The sequence below is a fragment of the Dipodomys ordii genome, unplaced genomic scaffold (assembly GCF_000151885.1).
Source record: "Dipodomys ordii isolate 6190 unplaced genomic scaffold, Dord_2.0 Scaffold31, whole genome shotgun sequence".
NCBI classification, from domain to species: Eukaryota; Metazoa; Chordata; class Mammalia; order Rodentia; family Heteromyidae; genus Dipodomys; species Dipodomys ordii.
Window position 1 is genome coordinate 5,470,792 of NW_012267247.1, and position 25,931 is coordinate 5,496,722.

The 25,931-nt window shown below is 38.8% G+C and overlaps 1 protein-coding gene across 1 annotated transcript in view; it reads left to right on the forward strand.

Moving 5' to 3' along the window:
* Nucleotides 1-21,404, forward strand: part of Nsrp1 (nuclear speckle splicing regulatory protein 1) — a 43,627-nt gene extending 22,223 nt beyond the window's left edge. Inside the window, exons 3-7 of the mRNA XM_013016558.1 lie at nt 10,188-10,244; nt 12,729-12,857; nt 14,717-14,924; nt 17,258-17,366; nt 20,074-21,404. Of these exons, the coding sequence (XP_012872012.1) occupies nt 10,188-10,244; nt 12,729-12,857; nt 14,717-14,924; nt 17,258-17,366; nt 20,074-21,112 (1,542 nt within the window). The 3' untranslated portion in view covers nt 21,113-21,404. The remainder of the gene's footprint in view (nt 1-10,187; nt 10,245-12,728; nt 12,858-14,716; nt 14,925-17,257; nt 17,367-20,073) is intronic.
* The last annotated feature ends 4,527 nt before the right edge of the window (nt 21,405-25,931 follow it).

The window sequence follows — 25,931 nt, forward strand, 5'->3', positions numbered from 1 at the left end:
CCCTGTTGGAAAATTTAAGATTTTCTTTTTTGAGTTTTTTTTTCTTTTGTTTTCCTATTGTTTTGCTTAAGACAGGTATTCTCCCACTTGAGCCACAGTTCTACTCTGGATTTTTGGTGGTTAATTGAAGATTAGAATCTCACTGACTTTTCTGCCAGAGCTGGTTTTGAACCATGAGCTCAGATCTCAGCATTCTGAGTGACTAGCATTATAGTTCAGTGTCTGGCTTGGTTTTTAAAAATCTCAGTAGAGTTAGTATATGTGGTTTATCTCTTTCATCCTTTGCCATTCCTAACCTGTTCCATGTGATTTTTGAGGGGTTTTTATCATTTAACATTTCTAATGTTCATTTAAGCATCTTAATATGTACAAGACTCTAGTGGATATTTCTGGTAGTAAATAAAAGGCAAAAAAAGATCTCTGCTCCCAACAATTTTTTAATGTATTATGAAAATGAATGTGTAGGTAATGCAAGTTAAAACTAAATATTGTCATAGTATGTAGGTACACATTGTAGACACTTTTGGAAAATTATACAACTTGAAGGCAGGGATAGGAGGGACACACTGGGAAAAGGAAAGGAAAGGGTGACATTGTCCAAAAAGAAATGTGCTCATAGCTGGGAGCTGGTGGCTCACACCTGTAATCCTAGCTACTCAGGAAGCTGAAATCTGAGGATCATGGTTCAAAGCCTGCCTGAGCAGTAGAGTCCTATTTCCAGTTAACCACCAGAAAACCACAAGTGGCACTGTGTTTCAAAGTGATAGAGCACTAGCTTTGAGCAAAAAGAGCTCAGGGACTGTGCCCAGGCCCAGACCTACAACCGACAAAAAAAAGAAATGTACTCATTACCTGACTTACAAAACAGTAACCCCTCTGGACAGCACCTTAATAACAATAAAATTATTAAAAAATAAAATAACATATTGTCACTCCTGAGAGAAGTTAGAATTTTAGAAACTACTAAGGATCCTTTGTTAGAATTAAGGCCACTACTTATTGAGTAACCAGAAATAAAAGAAAAATGGATCACACAGATTTACTTTGAAAAGAATTTATATGGAATCCTATTCTTGTGCACACCTTTGCTGCTTTTGGTCATTCTTTAGTCTGAACTGAACTATTTTTGGCTACTAGATTCACCTATTTTTTGTTGCATTTTCTGTTCTTTAGCCTTACACTGGAGTATCTATTCATCTGTTGTACTAGAATTTGCTTTTGCTTCTAGATTCTTACCTCTGAATTTGTTCTGCACCTGTTCTTCATTTTTGGCTTCTGTTCCTCTATCTCTGTTCTTAAAGTAATTTATTGGGCTTCCTTGAAACTGATTTTCCTCAGCATAGGTTAAGTCTGTCACTGGTTCAGACCCTCTCCTCTCCTTCCAAGTATATAAATTATGATAACTGGACTTTTAAAAATTATTGTTAAATAGTTTTTTTCTACTTTTTTTTTTCTTTGCTGGTCACGGGGCCTGAACTCTGGGCCTGGGCACTGAGTTTGTTCAGCTCAAGGCTAACAGCGCAACTTCTGGCTTTTTCTGCTTATGTGGTGCTGAAGAATCAAACCCAGGGCCTAAAGAATGCAAGACAAGCACTCTACCACTGAGCCACCTTCCCAGCCCTTTTCTACTTTTTTTCCTCACAAAACTGGGGTTTCAGCTCAGGGCCTTGAGCTTTCAAGGGTCTGCCACTTGGGCCACACCCATTTGCTTTTTCTTTGCTTTATTTTTCAAATAGGTTCTCTTTTTGCCTGGGGCCAGCATGAACTCCCATCCTCTTAATATGTCTTCTATGTAGCTGAGATTCAAGGCTTGAATCATCACACGTGTATTATTTGTTGTGCTAGCATCTTGCTACTCCACTACTACCATCTAGTAGGTAGCTGGAATTACAGGTGTGCACAAACCATGCCTGCCTTTACCTCCTTTAAATTGCCCACCAGAGATAAATATTTCAGTATTCTTTGTTTGATTGTATCCATGTAACTAACCCAACCTGATTTTGAACTTGTGTCTATGTAGCCTAGGCTGGGATCTTCCTGCTGCATCTTCCCTGGTGATAAGATTACAGATGTGCTTCACCACACCCTGCCATATTTTAACTTTGTTGTTGTTGTTGTTGGTCATGGGGCTTGAACGCGGCCTGGGCGCTGTCCCTCAGCTGTTTAACTCTACCACTTGAGCCACAGCACCACTTCTGGTTTTCTGGTGGTTTGTTGGAGAGAAGAGTGTCACAGACTTTCCTGCCCAGGCTGGCTTTGAACTGTGATCCTCAGATCTCAGCCTCCTGAGTAGCTAGGATGACAGGCATGAGCCACCAGCACCTGGCTATATTTAACTTTATTTTTATTTTTGGCAGTTTGGGGGTGGAGTTTGAACACAGGTCCTCAAGCCTGCTAAGTTGGCATGATATTGCTAGCCACACCTTTATCAGCCCTTTATTTTACTTAACATTCACTTCTTTTCCAAATTGGGTTAACATTGAAACGTCTGGTAACACCTAGAATGTATTTCAGTGCTTGTTAAAAGGAATGAGGTAAAGGAAGAAATCAGGTTTGACTTCTTTTTTCTTTCTCCTCCAAAAGACTAGTTTAAAAGGAAGAAGGGAGGGTAGTTGAACAGGAGGCTGAAGTACAGCTTATTAACAAAGTACTTGCCTTATACATGTGTGAGGCCCAGGGCCTGGTTCCAGCACCACAAAAATAAAAACAATAAAAGGCTACACAGTTGTCTCCAAACTTTTATTAAATATTCTACCATTTTTCTAACTATTGATAATGTCACTTTTATATTATACTAGTTTTCTCTTTTATGAATGTACTTTGCACTGTATTCACACTATATTGGTTTCACGTACTGTTATAATTCTTCTGATATTAGGAGAAAAATCAGCCTTTTTTCTTTTTTTCCTTTCAATAGTACTCAGGGTTGAATTTGGCCTTATGCAAGCCATGCCTTATACTTTGCCATTTGGGCCATGCCCCTAATCCTTTGCTTTAGTTTTGGAGCTTTATGCCCAAGCTAGCCTGGACTATGATCCTCTTATTTATACTTCTTGTGTAGTTAGACTGACAGGTGCACATCCTTGTGCCAGCTATTGTTAACTTTTCTCTGAGATGACCTTGAACCATCATCTCCCAAATAGCTGAGGTTATAGACATGAACCATTGTGCCTCTCTGTTCTAGATAATTTGTTTCAAGTGAGCATGTTTTAGGTTATTTGTGAAATTTTCAAAATCTAAATATTTAAGGCCAGGGGTATAGCTCAGTGATAGATCACTTGCCTTGCATGTGCAAGGCCCTAGATTAAGTCTCTTGCAAAACAAAACATATAAAAACAGTTGTAGATAAAGTGTCCCCTTTTATAACATTTTAAAAAATTATATCTTCTCAATATAAGAGTGTATTTAAGCATACCTGTTATCCTAGCACTCAGGAGACAGGCAGGACTGTACTTAGTGAGACTTTGTCTTACCCCTTTCCCCACCCAAAAGAAGTGTATCTACTTGGATAAATGTATATAAATGTATAAGTGTATCAATATTGGATAAATACTTTTTAAATCTTTACCAGGTTAATAAGTGATAAAAGTTTCCTTTTTTTCCTTAGCTATTGGTAAAATAAAAAAATTCTTATAGTTCTGTTTTTCCTTTTCTATTTTTTTCATAATATCTTTTTTTGTCATAGTGTTTATCTTAGATCTGAGATGATGCAATGCAGTTTTCACTTACTCTTTGAAACTCATACAGGCTTTTACGTGCAAAGAACAAACTCTTGTAGAAAAGTTGTGCCAATGTGAATAAATAAAGCCCATAATAGAGATTGCTGAGTTATAGGACCTTTAATAAATGATCTGTTGCTAAGTTTAAAAAAATAACAAAGAACAGGAAGTTCTCATCCCTTGAGTTCTCAGCACAACAGAAAATTGTAGCAGTAACCCATTTGAAGAAGGATTTTGTTGTTAGGTAAGAGCTTGCTTGGACAAGTGGAAGGTAAACCTTTCTCAAAAAAGAAAAGCTCCATATAATTTTTATTCATTGTGTTTTTTTTTTTTTGTCGGTCGTGGGGCTTGAACTCTGGGCTTGGGCGCTGTCCGTCAGCTCTTCAGCTCAAGGCGAGCACTCTACCACTTGAGCTACAGCGCCACTTCCGGTTTTCTGGTGGTTTATTGGAGATAGGAGTCTCACGGTCTTTCCTGCCCGGGCTGGCTTTGAACTGCGATCCTCAGATCTCAGCCTCCTGAGTAGCTAGGATTACAGGCGTGAGCCACCAGCGCCCGGCTTTCATTGTGTTTTTGAAGTATGGAAAAGAATTTAGTAACAGTGGCTAGTAGCTGTAACTTTTTCCAGTCTGTTAGACTGAGTGTTGGTAAAGGAATTTCTGTAGTATTTACAGAGCTAATTTTATAATACTCATCCCAATTCAGGAATCAACCCATCTATATACATAGTATCAAAAGAAAGATGCATACTATGAGCTTTCTTCTCCATTTATCTGATCTAAATTAAAAAAAATTAAGTTTCCCTTTTAGATAGGCCAAGTCTTAATGTTATTTGATACAGCAAACATTAGATTCTTTTTATTTTTAAATATAATTTTATTATTATTATTAAGGTGTTGTATAGAGGGGTTACCATTTCACAATTCAGGTAATAATGTATAAATAATTTTTACTCTTGACACAGAGTAATGGGCACAGAAAAGACTAAAAAAATTTTGAGTTCTAATGTTTTTCTTAATTCTACATGATACCTACACTTCGCTTTTGTTTTCTTTTTCTTTTTCTTTTTCTTTTTTTTTTTGCCAATCCTAAGGCTTGAACTCACGGCCTGGGCACTGCCCCTGAGTATCTCTTGCTCAAGGCTAGAACTCTACCACTTCAGCAACAGCACAACTTCTGGCTTTTTTTGTTTATGTGGTAATGAGGAATCAAGCCCAGGGTTTCATGCATGTTAGGCAAGCAACGTATCACTAAGTCACATTCCTAGCCCCTCTCCCCTGCTTTTTTTTTGGCACTGTCCCTGGCTGCTTTTGCTTTTGCTGAAGGCTAGTACTCTACCACTTGTCACAGCACCACTTCTGGCTTTTTCTGTTTATGTGGTACTGAGGAATCAAACCCTGGGCATCATGCATGCTAGGCAAGCACTCTACCACTAAGCCACATTCCCAACCCCATAAACAGGACTTTTTGCTAAGCTAATGCTTTACTACTTGAGTAATTTAAATTTCCATATTTATTGTTAAGATTTTGCTAGACTATTCCATTCATGAATGGTCTATTAAGTTTTACTGTGAACTTGTCTTTAGACAGAATAATTATGTGCTAAATTGCAATTAATCAACTAATGACCTTGTTACATTGTTTTTTTTTTTCTTTTTTTGGTCGTCGTGGGGCTTGAACTCTGGGCTTGGGCGCTGTCCGTCAGCTCTTCAGCTCAAGGCAAGCTCTCTACCACTTGAGCTACAGCGCCACTTCCGGTTTTCTGGTGGTTTATTGGAGATAGGAGTCTCATGGTCTCTCCTGCCCGGGCTGGCTTTGAACGAGAGCCTCAGATCTCAGCCTCCTGAGTAGCTAGGATTACAGGCGTGAGCCACCGGCGCCTGGCTGTTACATTGTTTAGTGACGTTCAGCCTTAGGTTTTAGTCAGTTATGTGTCTTTTTTTTTCCAAAATATGTCACCTTTGTCTTTTTTAAAAATATTTTTCTTTAGGTTCTTAGACTAAGGGTACTTTGTGGCAATAAACAAAATATATTCCTTGAAAATAATTTTGAGTGAATGAAAAATCTAATCTCAAAGGCTATGTACAGGGTAGGAAGGTGGCTCAGTGGTAGAGCACTTGCCTTGCATGCATGAGGCCCTGGGTTTGATTCCTCAGCACCACATAAGCAAAAAGAAAAAAACTGGAAGTGGTGCTGCGGCTCAAGTGGTAGAGCGCTAGCCTTGAGCTGAAGAGCTGAGGGACAGCGCCCAGGCCCAGAGTTCAAGCCCCACAACTGCCCCCCCCCCAAAAAGGGGGGGTAGCACAGAGGAATCATATGATAGTGATAGAATTAAATATATTGAGTGCCATGGTTCCACAATTCAATGCCAGCATGGTCTACATAGCAAAAAAATAACTATTTTCTCTCTCAGTCTCTCTCTAACACACACATGCACACATACACACATGATTCACATGTGAGGGTGTATAGCTGGTAACAATCCAAGTAACCTTTGAACCAGTATCAGTTTCCTTATGTTGATATTTTCTTTTTATGCACATTGTTATCATTGGGGAAGATTGGGCAAAGTGCATACAATACCTCCTTATGCATCCTTTCTTGGCATTTGTAATTATTTCAAATAAAGTTTTAAAAAATGCTATTAACAAAGCATGGTAGTGGATACTTGTAATCCTAGCATTTGTGAGACTTGAGGCAGGAAGATCTTGGGCTTAAGACCAGCTTAGGACAGCTACATGGTGTGACTTGTTCTCAAAAACCAAAACCATCCAACTAACCAACCAAACAGAAAAATGCCACAACTTTAATGAACATTCCCCAGTAATTAAAAAAAGATTACTGTAAAGTTGATGTACAGAATGGTTATAGTTACACAAGTCAGGAGAGTGCATTTCTTTTTCTTTTTTTTTTTTGTCGGCATGGGGCTTGAACTCTGAGCTTGGGCGCTGTCCTTGTGCTCTTCAGCTCAAGGTGAACCTCTACCGCTTGAGCCACAGCACCACTTCCGGTTTTCTAGTGCTTTATTGGAGATAAGAGTCTCATGGACCTTCCTGCCTGGGCTGGCTTTGAACCGTCATCCTCAGATCTCAGCCTCCTGAGTAGCTAGGATTACAGGCGTGAGCCACCTGTGCCCAGCTGAGAGTACATTTCTTTTTGATCAGTGTCACCCCCTTATTTTCTCCCAGTTTTTCCTCTCCCTACTTCCCTTCTTCCTATAGTTCATTTCCATCATAGTGTTTAGTGAGTATCACTGCTGAAACCCATGGTAATTATAAAAAGTAGTATCTGTTGAGTTATCCTATTATGAGTTCTACCATCCAGTTATAGTAATTTAGACAGGTCCCTCAGAGAAGAGTTCTAAGTACTCATTCATCAGAGGCAACATATTTTCATTTATGACTAGCTACTAATAAAGCCCCTGTTATTTTTAGGAAACCCATGTTTAGTTACATTGAAGCTTCCATGACTAGTGGAATTTTGATGTATATAACCTCCATTTTCTTTTCTTTGATGTATTGAATATAAAATTATACCATTTTTTGTTGTTTTGTCTTTTTGGAAGCAGGATCTCATGTTTCATCCCCAGCTAGCCTGAAACTTAAGCCCCTTCTGCCTCCCATCCCAATGTTAGTATTAGAGGCATATACCATCACATCCAGCTAAGAATCTAACATGAAAGAAGACATGATAGACTTTTAAATATTAAACACACATTTCTATTTTAATAGATGCAATTAGAATCATACCTTTTATTGAGCAAACTGATAAATATTCTATAAGTTAGAACATGATTTATCTGTTTTTCTGGTAAACAGTTTGGTTTAACAATAATGCTCCAAGAAAAAAAAGCTAATAGCTTCTGTTTTTCCATACCTCTTTAAGGTTTTTGAAACAGAGTCTCATTTTGAAACCTAGGCAGACCTCTGAACTAAACTATTCTATTTTAGCCTCCTCGTTGCTGAGATTATAAATTAATTTTCAATTGTTTAAATATATGCTTTTTTTTTTTGTCAGTCATGGGGCTTAAACTCAGCCTGTGCTCTGTCCCTGAGCTCTTCAGCTCAAGGCTAGTGCTCTACCACTTGAGCCACACCACTACTGGTTTTCTGTGGTTTATTGGAGATAAGAAGCTTACCAACTCTCCTGCCTGGGATGGCTTTGAACAACGATCCTCAGATCTTAGCCTCCTAAGTAGCTAGGATTACAGGCATGAACCACCAGTGTCCGACTAAATAAGCATATAAGTATTTTTAAACTGCGTGTTTTTAAACATGAACAGCCAAATATTAGCTAAGCCTAATTGATCACTTCTTTGAAATGTTGAGTGCTTTTTGCATGCTATCTCATTTAGTCCTCAAAACAGCCCAGTACTATTAAATAGGTAAGGATACCGAAACAGGAAAATTCACTACCTAGAATAATACAACTAGTAAGATAAAACAGTTTGAGCTGGGTGCTAGTAGCTCACATCTGTAATCCAAGCTACTCAGGAGACTAAGATCTGAGCATCACAGTTCCAAGCCAACCCTGGCAGGAAAGTCCTTGAGACTCTTACCTCCAATTAATCACCAAAAAGCTGGAAGTGAAGCTGTGGCTCAAATGATAGAGGGCTCGCCTTGAGCATGAAAGCATAGGAATAGTGCCCAGGCCCTGAGTTCAAGCCCCAGTACTGGCACCAAAAAAAAAAGTTTGAAACTCAGACTTCTTAACATACATTGTACCTTTGTACTATACTTCTTCACACAATACAGTGTAGAAACTCTTTAAAGTTAAGAGCTAAGAATATATTGGTAGTTGGGATTGGAGGCATGGCTTGGGTGGTAGACTGCTAGCTAGTGAAAGTTAGGTACTGAGCTGGAGTGACAATCTTGGACATATATATATATATATATATATATATATATATATATATATGTAGTTATTATTATGTATCTTAGTTTCATTGTATGCATAAGGTATATATACCTGAAGCCCTTTCATCTCTAATTCAGTGCTTTCTTGCCTTATCTGATTTATGGCAAGAGAACCAAGATATATTTCATTTTCACTAATTAAAAAGGCAGGCATAAAAATATATCAGAAGTAGTTATTACTACCAGTTTTCATGTTTAAAATTGGTATTCTAATGAAAGTGTCATATCACTATGGAGATTTGGGTGAAATAAGTATAATGTATTTGACAATATTCTGATAGTATTGTAACATACTGATTTCTCTTATCTAATTTATATACTAGCTGTACTATTGTATCCTCTGTACACTAGCTTATATTGTAGTTGTAAGTTTAATTATTTGGAACCTCCATAACTGCTTTCTGTGTTAACTATTCTATACTGTTCATGCTGTATGTGAACTGTCTTTATAGTCCTAGCTGATTATAAAGTCATTGCTCTTCAAATCCCAATTCTTTTGCCTTCTGAATGTGTTATAGTTTGGAAGAGTTGATTTCTCATAAGTTTAGTAGTTTTCTCTGCTCAGGATCCTAGAACCCTTTATCCCTTTTCTTATGCTTACCAGCTATGATATTGTTTCTTCTGATATCTGTGTTTTTGTCAGTCCTGGGCCTTGAACTCAGGGCCTCTTTATACTTAAGACTAGTACTCTACCAAGTCAGCTACAGCAGCATTTCTGGCTTTTTCTGAGTAGTTTATTGGAGATAAAAGTCTCACAGGGACTTTCCTGCCCAGGCTGGCTTTGAACTGCAGTCTTCAAATCTCAGCCTCCTGATTAGCTAGGATTACAGGCGTGAGCTACCAACACCTGGCAATTGTCTTCCATATCATTTCTCTCTCAAGGACATTGACTGTTGATGCTTTCTACTATACTGAGGATCTAGAATAATGCCTGTCTGGTTTAGAAGGCTTTTTTAGTGCATAGTTTTAGGAATGATCATAGCTACAGGTAATTCTTTTTTTACTATATATTTTATTGTAAAGATACTGTACAAAGGTGTACAGTTACATGAGTAAGGTAATGTATCAAGTGTTGTTACCCCCTCTGTTTTTCCCTTAACATCCTTTCCCTCCCCAACTTCTTCCTCCCCCCAGCTACAGATAATTCTCACTGCTTTTTGCATAAACTCTGCATAAACCAAAATGTCTTTTTGTTGCTGAGATTCAGAACACTTAATATTGAAAAGTGCTGAGATAATGTGCAGTTTTCCCCAGTGTAATACATGCTCACATTCAATGAATACACAAAGCAATTGAAATTCATAGAGGTAGAATGACATGGACTAAAATCCCATGTTTCCTCAATTTTTTTGTTGTACTACCATTTTATTTTCTCTTGTCTATTGTGATGGAAACACGTTAGGTAACATTTTATTGTTAGTAATATCTCTCAACTTATTGTTAATAATATTCTCTCTGTACTTTTAACTGTAAGTAAGGGATCACTTGCCAACTAGAAAACTGAAAAGCAATTTGTATATTGTTTAAACAGTGACATTTTTCTGTTCTGTAGACCTCCGTGAGTGAAAGCCTTCAGAGGGAAGCTGCTAAGAAGCAGGCCATGAAACAGGTAAGAGGGACAAGTGAGATAAGTGCATTTAGTTAAGTAAGTACTTGGGCTCATATTTTTAGGTATAAGTGGGGTTTTTTTTTGTTTTTTGTTTGTTTGTTTTCTGTTGGTCGTGGGGCCTGAACTCTGGGCCTTGGTGCTGTCCCTCAGCTCTTCAGCTCAAGGCTAGTTTTCTACCACTTGAGCCACAGCACCACTTCCAGCTTTTTCTGCTTATGTGGTGCTGAGGAATCGAAGCCAGGGCCTCATGCATGTGAGGCAAGCACTCTACCACTGAGCCACCTTCCCAGCCCAGGTATAAGTTTTTGTATCTAGGTGCTGAGACTTAAAACAGAGGACATATATAATGAATTATATTTTCTGGAAAGGTTTTGTTGGTACTGGAGTTTGAACTCAGCTCTTCACACGTGCTATCCAGACACTGTACTTCTTGAACCTTACCTTCATTCCTAAACATTTTTTTTATTTGTGTAGATTATAAATTTCTTCTATAAATTTTAAAGGAAAAAACAAGCTAAAATATGTAGACTTGATCTCAGAAAGTTATACACTGGAAGAAGAGACTAAGATTTGTGAAGAAATAAAAAAGTGATAACATCAAAGAGATCAAAAATTAGACATTACAGTATAGAATGTTTCAAACAAAAGACATTGCTGGAGGATAAAATCCTCAGAAATGGCCTTATTTAATAAGTTAAAGCTAAAGCTACACACCTGTGTATCACACTTACTGTAGCTACTCAGGAGCCTGAGATCTGAGGATCACAGTTTGAAGGCAGCTCCCCAATCCAGGGGAAAATCCAGGCAAGAAAGTCCATTAGACTTTCACCTCCAGTTAACCACCAAAAAGCCAGAAATGGAGCTGTGTTCAAATGATAGAGCACTAGCCTTGAGCACAAAAACTCAAGGACATTACCTGGGCCCTGGGTTAAAAGCGTAACGTGCATGCACACTCGCGCACGCGCGCACACACACACAGGCACACACACATGCACACGCGCGTGCGCGTGCACACACACATACATTGGGGCTGAGCTGGCCCTGATACTCTGAGATATTGATGCTCTGAAAAGGAGAAAAAATTAAAAAGGTCGTGATAAAAGCAGAAGATTTTACATGACTAACACCACAAAACAACAACAATAACAAAACACTAAAAAGTGTCCCCATTTTGTTTTATTTCATTTTATTTTTACCTGTCCTGGGACTTTTTGAACTCGTGGTATCTTTGAGCTTCTTTTGCTCAAGGCTAGTACTCTATCACTTGAGCCACAGTGCCACTTCCTGCTTTTTCTGTGATTACCTGGAGGTAGAGACTCTTGGACTTTCCTGCTATGGCAGGCTTTGAACTGCAGCCCTCAGATCACAGTCTCCTGAGTAGCTAGGATTACAGTCATAAGCCAATTACATCAGGCAAAAGTCCCCATGTTAATAGTATGTTGGGAACCATTTTTAATATTTGGAACATTGTAATTTTTTATTTTTAGTGGTACTAGGGTTTGAACTCAGGGCCTCACAATTACAAAGCATGTACTTTTTTTTTTTTTTAAACCACTGAGCATGTCTGTAGCCTTTATTTTTGCTCATTACTTTTGAACACTTCCTGCTAGGGCAAGCCCATCTGTTAAAAGCTTCTTGGTAACCAGAGTAAACACTGTGTCCAGCCCTTTTTTTTTTTTTTTTTTTCCAGTCTTAGGGCTTGAACTCAGGGCCTGAGCACTGTCCCTAATGCTTCTTTTTGTTCAAGGCTTAGCACTCTACCACTTGAGCCACAGTGTCACTTCCAGCTTTTTCTGTTTATGTGGTGCTGAGGAATCAAACCCAGAGCTTTGTGCATGCTAGGCAAGCATTCTACCGCTAAGCCACATTCCTAGTCTTCATTCTTGAAAAGGAGGTCTCTTGAATTTTTCTGCTCCAGCTGGCCTTGAACTTTGATCCCAACAATCTTAGTTAATCTCTTAGTAGCAAGGTACAGGCATTAACCACCAGCATATAACTATTTCCTGTTGTTAAAAACTAAATATCTTTTGGAAATCCAAGTTATTCAAGGTGACATGAAGATTAATATATTAAATACAGGCATTCCAAAATGGGGCTAAGTGTTTCTGAGTCATACCTTTTGATATGGATAATTATATACAAATGAAGATACAGTGTTCATAATTAATATTGATTGAATACTTACTCCCTGCTTATTTTAGGTATCTTAAGTTCCTTGAATTACCATAACTTGGAAGGTAGATTAAAAAATATTGACCTCTTTTAGAAAAATAAGATACAAAAAGACTAAAGGAACTTACCCAAAGTTGAGTGGTAAGCATGTTGCCAGAATTCAAACTTAACCTTGGTTGCAAAATTTACATGAATATTTTTTCTAAAATTGGATTTTTTCTTATATATATTTCCAATTTATGAATGTTTCTCCTTAAAAAATGGATTTTTGCTGATGGCTTATTTTTAACACCCTTTTTTGTTGTTTTGAAGACTAAACTAGAAATACAGAAGGCTCTTGAAGAGGATTCCACGGTGTATGAATATGATAGTATATATGATGAAATGCAGAAAAAAAAGGAGGAAAATAATCCCAAATTGCTTTTGGGAAAAGATCGAAAGGTTGGTACCGGATATGTGAAGTTTTTTTTAAATCTCTACTTGCATTTTGTGTCTTTATTTTATTTTGAGATAGAATGATCTTTAGGTAAAGTAAGAAAAGTTCCTAGTTCAAGATTATAGATTTGATTTCTAGACCCCAGGAAACCTTGCAATATGTTATCCTAACTGGAATTGGTAAATTATCCAGCAATTTCATAATTTTTGTTACTTTAAAATCTCTAAGAATAATTTTTAAAACTTCCTTGGAAATTCTATGTATCTGCCAAGTTTGTATTGCTCCTGCCCTGATGTTTATAAAATCCTTTCTCCCCATCACCCTCTCCTTCTTCTCCCCCTCATCACTTTCCCTTCTCCCTTCTCCCTCCCTCTCTCTCCTTGTCAGTTGTAAGGTTTGAATTTGGGGCTTGGGCACTGTATCTGAGCTCTTTTTACTCAAGGCTAGTGTTCTACCACTTTTGAGCCACTGCTCTACTTCCAGTTTTCTGGAAGTCTCATGTACTTTCCTACCCAGGCTGCCTTTGAACTGTAGTCCTCAGATCTCAGCCTCCTGAGTAGCTAAGATTACAGGCATGAGCCATAAGTGCCTGGCCTTTCTTTTTCTTTCTAGCTGCTAACTTATACATCTGCCTGTGCCTATCATAGTCATACTTAAAATTTGTTTTTAAAAAAATCTGTTAAATGTAAAAAGCTAAGAGGAACTTTTCTCATTCGTTTGTTGAATTAATAGTACTGAGTAGAGCAAGAAAATATTCAGCTTATGATTTTTTAAAAAAAGTTGCCGGGTGCAGGTGGCTCATGCCTGTAATCCTAGCTACTCAGGAGGCTGAGATCTGAGGATCATGGTTCAAAGCCAGACCGTGCAGGAAAGTCCGTGAGACTCTTATTCCAGAAAACAGGAAGTGATGCTTGGGCCCAAGTGGTAGAGCTGCTAGCCTTGAGCTGAAGAGCAGAGGGATAGCACCAAGGCCCAGAGTTCAAGCCCCACGACTGGCAAAAAAAAAAAAAAAAAAGTAAAAGAATGCTATAAGTTCCTATTGCTGATTTCCTTAAATTTTTATTGAAAACAATTTATTTTCTCTATTTCCTGAGTTTTTATGTGTGTTGCTGTAGATTAAACCCGAGGCTTTATGCATGATAGGCAAATGCTGTACCATTAAGGTAAAGTCCCCTAGCGCTAGGAAAGGGGCTCAGTGGTAGAGCGCTTGCCTTGGCTGCATGAGACCCTGGGTTCGATTCCTCAGCACCACATAAGAAAAAGCCAGAAGTGGCCCTGTGGCTCAAGTGGTAGAGCACTAGCATTGAGCTGAAGAGCTGAGGGACAGCGCCCAGGCCCAGCGTTCAGGCCCCATGACCGGCAAAAAAAAAAAACATCCCATCCCTTTTTTTTTTGAGACAAGATCTTACTGTGTAGCCCAGGCTGGCATTGAATTCTTGATCCTCCTGTCACTGCCAAGTGCTAAGATAGCAGTTGTAGGCCACTATACCTGACAATTTCAGTATTAATCTTGCTGCAAATACATATTAAGTTTTGAAGAGGATAATCCTAATTGAACTAGCCATTTTGATTTTAATCCATGATAAAAATTATAATAATGGTTATTTTCTTACAGTTTTCTTTCTTTCTTTCTTTCTTTTTTGGCCAGTCATGGGGCCTGAACTCTGGGCCTGGGCACTGTCCCTCACCTCTTCAGCTCAAGGCTAGTGCTCTACCACTCGAGCCATAGCGCCACTTCTGGGTTTTTCTGCTAATGTGGTGCTGAAGAATCAAACCCAGGGCCTCATGCATGCAAGGCAAGCAGTCTACCACTGAGCCACCTTCCCAGCCCTTCTTATGGTTTTCTAAATTATTTTTTTCTTAGCCCAAGTATATTCACAACTTACTAAAAGCAGTTGAGATCAGAAAAAAGGAACAGGAAAAAAGAATGGAAAAGAAAATACAGAGAGAACGAGAAATGGAAAAAGGAGAATTTGATGATAAAGAGTCATTTGTGACATCTGCATATAAAAAAAAACTGCAAGAGAGAGCTGAAGAAGAAGAAAGAGAAAAGAGGGCTGCTGCACTTGAAGGTAAAAATAAAACAGGGAAAAGCAGAGGAAGTTAGCAGAATATGCCCTATGGATACGTGCTTTATCAGTGAACTTTTGGATTATAATGTCATCATAATATATATATGTGAAAGCAAAATAGATATTATATAAAGAGGTTATTGATAGATTAACTAAAAATGCAGTTGAGTTCTTCAGTAGCTGTTACTTATAGTTGATTTTTTTTTCTTTTCTTTTTTTTTTGGTCGGTTGTAGGGCTTGAACTCTGGGCTTGGGCGCTGTCCCTGCACTCTTCAGCTCAAGGCAAGAACTCTACCGCTTGAGCCACAGTGCTACTTCCGGTTTTCTAGTGGTTTATTGGAGATAAGAGTCTCATGGACTTTGCTGTCCAGGCTGGCTTTGAACCACTACCCTCAGGTCTCAGCCTCCTTAGTAGCTAGGATTACAGGCATGAGCCACCAGCACCTGGCTCTTTTTTTCTTTTCTTTTGTTGGTCGTGGGGCTTAAACTTTGGGCCTGGGCACTGCCCCTGCTCTCTTCGGCTCAAGGCTAGTGCTCTACCACTTGAGCCACAGCACCACTTCCAGTTTTCTGCTGGTTTATTGGAGATAAGAGTCTCACAGACTTCTGGCTGGCTTTGAACCTGGATCCTCAGATCTCAGTTTCCTGAGGAGCTAGGATTACAGGTGTGAGCCACTACACCCAGCTGTAGTTGTTTTTTTTTTTTTTTTTACTTAATCTCATTATTTAAAACTTTACTATAAGTCATTTTCTTAGATCATTATTCCAAATGTAAAATTATTTTTCCTGTGTGTTTGCTGGTCCTGGGGCTTATTAAACTCGGGGCTGCCCTGAGCTTCTTTTGCTTAAGACTAACACTCTACTGCTTGAGCCACAGCTCAACTTCCAATTTTTTTTGGAACCTTGATTCTCAGATTTCAGTTTCCTGAGTAGCTAGGATTACAGGCGTGAGCCACCTATGCCCAGCTGTAGTTGATTTTTTTAACTTATTCTCATTACTATAAGTCAGTTTCTTAGATCATGATTCCAAATGTAAAATTATTTTTCTTGTGTGTTTGCTGGTCCTGGGGCTTGAACTTGGGGCTGTCCCTGAGCTTCTTTTGCTCAAGACTAACACTCTACCACTTGAGCCACAGCTCAACTTCCAGATTTTTTTTGAGTAGTTAATTGGCTGGCTTTGAACCTCGACCCTTAGATTTCAGTTTCCTATGTAGCTAGGATTAAAGGTTTGAGCCACTTGTGCCCATCATAAAACCATTTCTTACAAAGTATAACAGTTAAATTTGTTAGAAACCATATAAATGTAACTTTAAACCTTTGTTTTAAAAGTTGAGAAAATCTAGAGTTATACCATTCAGGGAGAATTATTGAAAAAGAACATAGTATGCGAGGATTAAAAGAATATCTTAGGTCTTTCTACTCATGGCCATTTCTTAGATCTAAGTGGAATAGGTGCTTATAAATAATTAGTTGGCAAGTGCTCTTCAACTGTTTAATTTCAAATGAAAAAAACAAGCCGAGTGCCAGTGTCTTACACTTTAATCCTAGCTACTCAGGAGGCTGAGATCTGAGGATCACGGTTCAAAGCCAGCCTGGGCAGGAAAGACTTTTATCTTCAATAAACCACTAGCAAACTGGAAGTGACATTGTGACTCAAGTTGTAGAGCGATAGTCTTGAGCTAAAGAGCTGAGGGACAGCGCCCAGGCCCAGAGTTCAAGCCCCTCTACTGACAAAAAAAATCTAATTCTATCTAGCTTGAGGTCTGCCAAACAAGTGTGGAGTCCTGGGTTCAAACTACTATACCACATAAAGGAAAGAGAAAGATTCTGTCTAAGTATCTACTATGTTCATCTAAAGTATCAGGTAGCAAATATTAACCAGATATAATATTTTTGGCTTTTTGTATTCTGATCTCTGATGCAACTAATCAACTGTCTTGTTTGAACAAAAGTTGATGAACATTATAGTAACAAATAAGCAGGTAAGCCAAGCGCTGATGGCTCACGCCTGTAATCCTAGCTACTCAAGGGGCTGAGATCTGAGGATCGCTGTTCAAAGCCAGCCCCGGCAGGAAAGTCTGTGAGACTCTTATCTCCAATAAACCACTAGAAAACTGGAAGTGGCGCTGTGGCTCAAGCAGTAGAGTACTCGCCTTGAGCTGAAAGAGCACAAGGACAGCGCCCAAGCCCAGAGTTCAAGCCCCACGACCGACCTAAAAAAAAGAAAAAGAAACAAATAAGCAGGTAGCAGGCCCGATTTGGCTTGTAGCCAAAAACTATCTTCTGCCTTGTTGAATACTATATCTCTCTCACTTGGCTTTCCCCCTCTCTAGCACATCTGGATGTAACGAAGCAGAAAGATCTCAGTGGATTTTACAGGCATCTGTTAAATCAAGCAGTTGGTGAAGAGGAAGTACCTAAATGCAGCTTTCGTGAAGCCAGGTGAGAAACAGAAGATGGAGAAGAAATGTACTCTCTTTGATTGTGAATGTATGGGGTCATGTTAGCCCCCTGAAAGATAAAAGGGTACGGCACTATATGTGGTATTGTTAGCTAGTATAACCTGATTGAATAAATGACTACAAATTTGTATTTTGTGCATGTGTGCATGCTTATGTGTACAGTATTGAGACTTGAACTCAGGGTGTGGTCTCTGTTCCTTAGCTTTTGCTCAAGGCTGGTACCCCACCACTTGAACCACCTTCACTTTTGGCTTTTTTTGTCTCACTGGCTTTGCTGCCCAGGCCAGCTTTGAATCCCAATCCTCAGATCTCACACTCCTGACATGGAAGATAGTTACATGTGTGACCCACCAGCAACCCAGCTCAAATTTGTACTTGCTAAATTTAAAAATCTGAAAATTTTGCTCATTATTTTTTTTGTTTGTTTTTTTGGGGGTCCGGTAGTGGGGCCTGAACTCTGGACCTGGGTGCTGTCCCTCAGCTCTTCAGCTCAAGGCCAGCGCTCTACCAGTTGAGCCACAGCGCCACTTCCGGCTTTTTTCTTATGTGGTGCTGAGGAATCGAACCCAGGGCCTCATGCGTGCAAGGCAAGCGCTCTACCACTGAGCCACCTTCCCAGCCCTTGCTCATTATTTTTATTCTGGAGTTCACAAGAATTGGTTTAGTTCTAAACACTTCATATGATTAAGTTTAGACTTTTAATGTATAAAAATTTGTGAATACCTAGTTTATAAGTGTTATAAATGACCTGAAAGAAGCTGCGTGCTGATGGCTTACATCTGTAATCCTAGCTACTCAGGAAGCTGAGATCTGGAGGATTAACATTTTAAGCTAACCTAGGGCAGAAAAGTTTTCTAGTCTGGAAGCATGGCTCAAGTGGTAGAACACCAGCCTATCAAGCTCAAGGTCTTGAGTGCAAACCCCACTACTGCCAAAACAAAACAAATAAATGACCTGAGAGGAGAAGCAAACCAAATTGTTGTTACTTGGCTTTTTCACTCAAGGCTGGTGCTCCATCACTTGAGCTGCACTTCCACTTCAGCTTTTTATTAGAGGTGAGTCTTTCAGCTTTGTCTGCCAAGGCTGATTTTGAACCATGATCCTCAGATCTCAGTCTCCTGAGTAGCAAACCACTATAGGCATGAGCCACGAGTGCCCAACAATGTTCTGATTTTTTTTTTTTTTTGGTGGGTTGTGGGGCTTGAACTCTGGACTTGGGCACTGTCCCTGAACTCTTCAGCTCAAGGCAAGCACTCTACCACTTAAGCCACAGCGCCACTTCCAGTTTTCTAGTGGTTTATTGGAGATAAGAGTCTCACGGACTTTCCTACCTGGCTGGCTTTAAACCGTAATCTTTAGATATCAGTCTCCTGAGTAGCTAGGATTACAGGCATGTGCCACCAGTGCCCGGCTCCTGATTATTTTTTAGATAGGGTCTTGATTTTTGTCCAGGCTGGCCTGAGATCTATGTATGCTTCCCACCATAGCTGAGATGACAGGCATGTACCATCATGCCCAGCTTCTTCTGTTGAGATGTATGTAGCTCATAGTCAGGACTTGAATATGCTAATTGAGTTCTCTGTCACTCAGCTACATTCCTAGCTCCTAAATTTTCTCTATTACCTTCAAGTATAACTTAAATATTATCACCTTGCAAATACTATAATATCCCATAATTTTATTTTAAAATCTTCCAATTCTTAGTCTTATTAGTTATCTTTAAGCCATTGTATAAAAGAATTGCAACTCAATTCTTTGGGGTTTTTTTGTTTGTTTGTTTGTTTTTTTGTCCATTGTGGGGCCTGAACTCTGGGCCTGAGCACTTCAGCTCTTCAGTTCAAGACTAGCACTCTACCACTTGAGCCACAGCACCACTTCTGGCCTTTTCTGCTTATGTGGTGCTGAGGAATCGAACCCAGGGCCTCATGCATGCTAGGCAAGCACTCTACCACTGAGCCTCCAATTCTTTGTTTTCCAGAGCAGCAATGTTTAACAGAAATGGTTATATCTATATCTGGGTCTCCCATATGGCAATCATTAGCCAGATATGTGGCTACTGTAATTATATACTCTGATTAGCCTCTGATATTTGATCTGATAGTTTATGGAGGCTGGATTTCATTTGTGAAAATAAGCTGCTTTCCATTTATGGACTATCTGGTCACATATGTTGGACTATATGACAATGAAGTTTTTTTTTTTTTTGGTCTGTCATAAGGCTTAAACTCTGGGCCTGGGCCCTGTCCCTCAGCTGTTCATCTCAAGGCTACCACTTGAGCCACAGGGGGACTTTCAGTTTTTTGGTGGTTTGGAGATAAGAGTTTCACGGACTTTCCTGCCTGGGCTGGCTTAGAACTGTGATCCTCAGATCTCAGCCTCCTTAGTAGTTAGGATAACAGGTGTGCACCACTGGTGCCCGGTGACAATGAACATGTTATACGGACCCTTTCTTAAGACTAGCAGTCTAATAGAAGCTGTTTTATGTTTTCCACCTGTACAAATATTTAAAATATTCTGAATTTTATGAGAATAGTGATTTACAAAGTGAATAGAAATAAGCACTTTTCTTAAATTTGAGTGATCAAATAATATATGAATAAGTTAATTGAATAAATTATTGAAATTGCATAATTTATTTCTATAATTAATAACAATAATAATTTCTACAATATATAATTCTTTTCAAGGTCTGAAATAAAAGAAGAGAAAGCCAGGGGTTACTCTGATGAAGTAAATTCAGAGAACAGAATACCACAACAAAACTGCATTCTCCAAACTGGTGTGAAGGATGAGGAAAACCCAGATGCTGACAGTGATTTTGATAGTAAAAGCAGTGAGGAGGATGAAATGGAGGAAAATAAAGTGAACTACAGAAAGGAAAAGGTCACAGAGACCTCCAAGAATTACTCCAAGCATCATAGGAATCAAACTCATTCACACTCATCTAGTGAAGAAAGAGGGCCTGGTGCCAAACACCACACCACAAGTTCCAAATCAAGAGGGCATGAGAAAAGGGGAGATCAGCACCCAATCAGGCAATGCAGAGACCAGGAGAACCATTGCAGTGACCAAGACCACCGAAAAGAAAAGGATTCTTATAGGCACCGAGATACCAACCATAGAGATTCCCACTGGAAGAGGCAGGAGCATGAAGATAAACTGAGGAGAAGAGACCATAGAGAGAAAAGTGACAGAGAATGGCAAAGGGAGAAATGCTCAAGAGAACAAGAAAGAGATAGACAACGAAATGATCATGAGAGACATAGTGAGAAGGGAGAGAAGGAAGAGAAAGCTAAAAAAAAGGAAGATGGCATAAAAGGAAAGAAAGAAAGATATGAACAAATTGACAAATACAGAGATAGGGAAAAACGAGAAGTAAATGAATCTTCAGAAAGAAATCGAGATAGAAAGGAAAATAGCCCAAATGTTAGGGCAAAAGATGAAATTCTTGACCAGCAAAAATCAAGCAAAATGAAAGACAGGGAAAAGGATGAAGAAAGAAACCAAGAGAAACCCATCTCTAGTTCTGAGATGTCACTGGGAACTAAACACAGATTAACAGAGGAAAGGCAAGAAAAGGATAAGGAACAAGAAACACAAAAGGCTGTGAGCAAGTTTGCCAAGCGGAATAATGAGGAAACGCTAATGTCAGCCAGAGACAGGTACTTGGCCAGGCAGATGGCACGGATTAATGCAAAGACTTACATTGAGAAAGAAGAGGATTAATACCTACCACAGTTGAAAGATTTGTGGAAGCACAGAACATTGTTACTCCTGGAATTGACTTTGTAAAAACTATGAAGGAGTATATGAACAGTACTTGGGAAGAAATTCATGTTTTTATTCAGTCCTAAATCAAAAGTCAGTCCTTTTATCTTGAGTATTTCTGTATATATTTCTATGTCAATAATACATTGTTAGTTGTATCCAAAAATCATAAGTGTGTGCTAAATCTGCAGGTACATGGGAAAATTGGCTCTACTACAACTAACAAAAATAAACTACTTTTCTAATGATACAGCTTTTGAGTTTTTTGTTTTGGAGTTTGGGGTTTTTTTAATTGTAATTATAGAGGTGATGTACAGAGGGGTTACAATTGTATAAGTCAGGTAATGAGTACATTTTGCAGGAGGACAATGTCACCCCTTCCCTCCCAGTTTTTCTCACCTGTTTCCATCTACAAGTTGTATAGCTCACTTTCAACATAATGTCTAGTGAGTACAACTGTTGAGGTGGTTGTTTTTGAGATGGAGTCTCTCTCCAGACAGGTCTGGATACAAGTGATCTTTCCTCTAAGCCTCCTCAGAACTAGAAAGAACTACACTGAGTGCCACCATGCCTGGTTTGTAATTTTGCTCTTATAATAGTTGTTTTGGTTTTTTTTTAATAAATATTATATTTCAAATAAAAATAAGTGATTTAAAAAGTCTTACCTTATGTTCTGAAGTTTGTATTAGGATGTAAAATGTGGATTGTGTATCTGTTTAAAGAACATTTTAGGCCACACAATACTGAACTTATATGAAAATAAAAATATTGATACGTTTGTCCATTTAACTCATGTTTTTATTTTAAAAGTAATTTGGGGGCTGAGGTGGGTCATGGTTCAGTACCAGAATACTATCAGTACTAAAGTTATTGTACTCATTTATGACACAATTCCTCTCTGTTTAGTTTGTGATTCTTGGCAAATTAGTAACTGGCTATCTTAAATCTATTAGCTAAGAATAAAAAGATAAGTATTAATGTCAATGAAACTAGATTAAAATATAGGTTGCTATTTCTGAATTTGTCATGTGTTATATGTGCGTTTGTGCTAGTACTGAGGCTTATGCTCAGAGACTTCCATTCTTGTTTGGCTTTTTCACTCAGGGATAGTACTTTACAACTTGAGCCACAACAGCACTTTGAGCATTTTGCTGATAATTGGAGATAAGAATCTCTCAGACTTGACTACCTAAACTGATTCTCAGATGTCAGCCTCCAGAGTTGTGAAGATGTCATATTTTATTTTATGTACTCTAGAAAAGACAATGCAGCTTATTACAAATTCCATTTGTATATGTGAATAAAAGAATTTTTGCACCCATTGGGAATTATACTCTTTAAACTTATTCCACAGTAAAGGATGAATATTAAGAGAAAGTTCTCTAAAGTTCTATCCATTAAGAAAACACTTTTTTTTTTGGTCGGTCGTGGGGCTTGAACTCTGGGCCTGAGAACTGTCCCTCAGTTCTTCAGCTCCAGGCTAGTGCTCTACCACTTGAGCTATAGCGCTACTACCAGTTTTCTGGTGGTTTATTGGAGATAAGAGTCTAGAGATCCTCAGACCTCAGCCTCCTGAGTAGATAGGATTACAGGCTTGAGCCACTGGTGTCCGGCAAGAAAACACTTCTTTTTTTTTTTATTTTTTTTTTTTTGGGTCCGGTTGTGGGGCCTGAACTCTAGGCCTGGGCGCTGTCCCTCAGCTCTTCAGCTCAAGGCTAGCACTGTACCACTTGAGCCACAGCACCACTTTCAGCTTTTTTCTTTTTGCTTATGTGGTGCTGAGGAATCAAACCCAGGGCCTCAGGCATGTAAGGCAAGCACTCTACCACTGAGCCACCTTCCCAGCCCAAGAAAACACTTCTTATGCTGGGTGTCAGTGGCCCACACCTATAATCTTAGCTCCTCAGGAGGCTGAGATCTGAGGATCACAGGTTGAAGCCAGCCTGAGCAGGAAAGTCCTTGAGACCCTTACCTCCAATTAATCACCAGAAAACTGGAAGTGGTGCTGTGGCCCAAAGTAGTAGAGCATTAGCCTTGTGCAGAAGCTCAGGGACAGCACCCAGGCTCTGAGTTCAAGCCCATGACAGGGAAAGCTTCCAAGCAAGCCCCGTGACAGACAAAAGAAAAAACAAACATATCTCTAATGACCCTTTGTCATGAAGAGTTACCACTCTTTTTGTTTGTTTGTTCTTTTGGGGTCCTGGGGCTTAAGCTCTGGGTCTGGGCACTGTCCCTTTCTTTTGCTCAAATCTAGTGCTCTACCATTAGAGTCACAGTACCACTTCTGACTTTTTTCTTTCTTTCTTTTTTTTTTTTTTTTGAGATAAGAATCTCATGGACTTTTCTTCACCAGGCTAGCTTTGAACCACGATCCTCAGTTCTCAGCTTCCTGAATAGGATTACAGGCATGAGTCACCAAGGTCCAGCTTACCTCTTTAATTTAGAAGAATAAACTTAGTAAGAATGTTGACTTTTAGATAGAAAAATGTATTTTAAGTCGGACTTAACATTCATAAATCATGTTGTATCTTTATAATCAAAAAGAAAAATAACTAGAAAACCAATGATAATCTCTAGCATATAAGATATGTTACGTCCTAATGCTATTAAGTAGATCAGTGACAAATCTTGAAATGTATTGACTTATGGGGGGTGGGGCACAGAAAGATGGCAGCAAAAGTATGGAAAGAAAGATAAGTTGGGGTGAGGCATTATCTAAATATTTCCAACTTTGGTAGGGGATATGGTTCCTTTGTTAAGATTGATTTATAACTAGAACCATGCATTCAGAAAATTAATTTGGTTGTTGTATATAGTCAAAGGATTGTATCAGAGATATAAGAAACTCAATTTCCCTCTCTCAGAAGTTTAGTTCAAAGGAGCATGGATACACTGAATAGGAAAAGCTATAGATGGTTTTATTAATCTACTTGATGATGTAGATCAGTGTGAAATTGTCAATTAAGGATTTTCTTCTATCCCCTCAAATATACAGATGTTTTTGTTCCTCTCCCATTCATCCTCTCTTTTCAAATAATAGCATCTTGATTTTTCCTTAGGAAAACACTCTTTGATGCCTCTTAATCTGGAGGTGCAAATCATGCCAAATAGCCCCCAGGAAGAGATGTGTTTCAAGCCAGACTAATATTGTAACTATTGTTGGAACTTATTGAAATGTTTTCCCCTAGCATCACTGAGTTTGAAGATGAGGTAAGTCTAGAATTGGCATGGGAGTATGCCTGGTTGCCAGATGGATGAAAGCCTACAACCAGACAAAGCAGAGGCAGACAAAGTGAGAGGCAGAGAGAAGGCCCAAATGCTTTCTTTTGAATCCCTCACTCTAGCCTTTCTATTCTATTTTCTTTTAAGATATTTAGACTAATATTTTTCAGGCTGGTTTAAATTAGATTTTTGCCACTACAACCAGAGCCAGTGGTTCACATCTGTAATCCAACCTACCCAGGAGGCTAAGATCTGAAGGATCAAGGTTCAAAGCCAGTCTGCAGATTTCCAGCTCCATCCAAACAAGTACAAGGCCCTAAATTCAAGTTTCAGGGTCAGCCAAAATTTTTTTCTTTTTGAAAACAGAGTCTTGCTATATAGCTTAGGTTAGCTTCAAACTTATGGTCCTTGTGACTTGATTATAGGTATGTACTATAATACATGATTTTAAAACCCTATTTGGTAAAGGATCCTACTTTTATTTTGTGGTAGTACTAAAGTTTGGCCTACCTTGCACTCACTGGGCAGGCACCCTGCCATTTTTGCCATGCCTGTAGCCTGGCTTCTCACTGGTTATTTTGGAGATGGAGTCTTGTGGACTTTTTGCCTCAAGTAGCTCCAAATCACATTCTCTGATCTTAGCCTCCTCAGTAACAAGGATTATGGGCATTGAGTCACTTGTACCCATATATATATGGAGATACATACATATATATATATATATATATATATATATACACATGCAATGTACTTACACCATATTCCTCATCACCACCCTCTTTTTCTCTTCCCTCTTTCCCATGGATTCATACCTCAATCCATTTTTCATGTTCAGATAAAAATATTACAGGATGCTTTGCAGATTTACTTTTTATCCTTGTTCAAGGGCTTTGCTAATCTGTCATTCCAGTTTAGTATTCAAAATTTGAATGGAGTGAAAAGTCTTTATGTAAGGGAAGTAGCAATAGTAATGGAATATTGCTTACATATATAGGGGTACTAATCAAATATATGAGGGATAATGGAAGCCAGGCTTCTTACTATCCTAGGAGGGGTTTTAATATAAAAAGGAAGAAAACCAAGCTGTAAAACTTTGTTGTGTTGGATTGTAATTGGAGATGTTGATGTGAACTCATGATTTTCAAAACAGATGAAGGAAATATAGATTGTAAATGTGTATGCAGACACTGGTCCACATTCCTTAGTTTCATCTATAGAGAGCTTGAGGATCAGTAACACTTCAATAAAATGAACACAACTAGCACCAAGGTCTCAGTTTCTAATACTCCCTTTACTAAAAGGAACCAGGCTTTCTTTGAGAAATAGATGAGTCCAGAGTTATAGTAGAGGAAAAACAACATGATCTGAAACATTTTACTCCAGAAACTTGTAAGAATGATGAGGGTATGTTAAAAGGACACAGAAAGGGCTGGGAAGGTGGCTCAGTGGTAGAGCGCTTGCCTTGCATGCCTGAGGCCCTGGGTTCGATTCCTCAGCACCACATAAGCAAAAAGAATAAAAGCTGGAAGTGGCACTGTAGCTCAAGTTGTAGAGC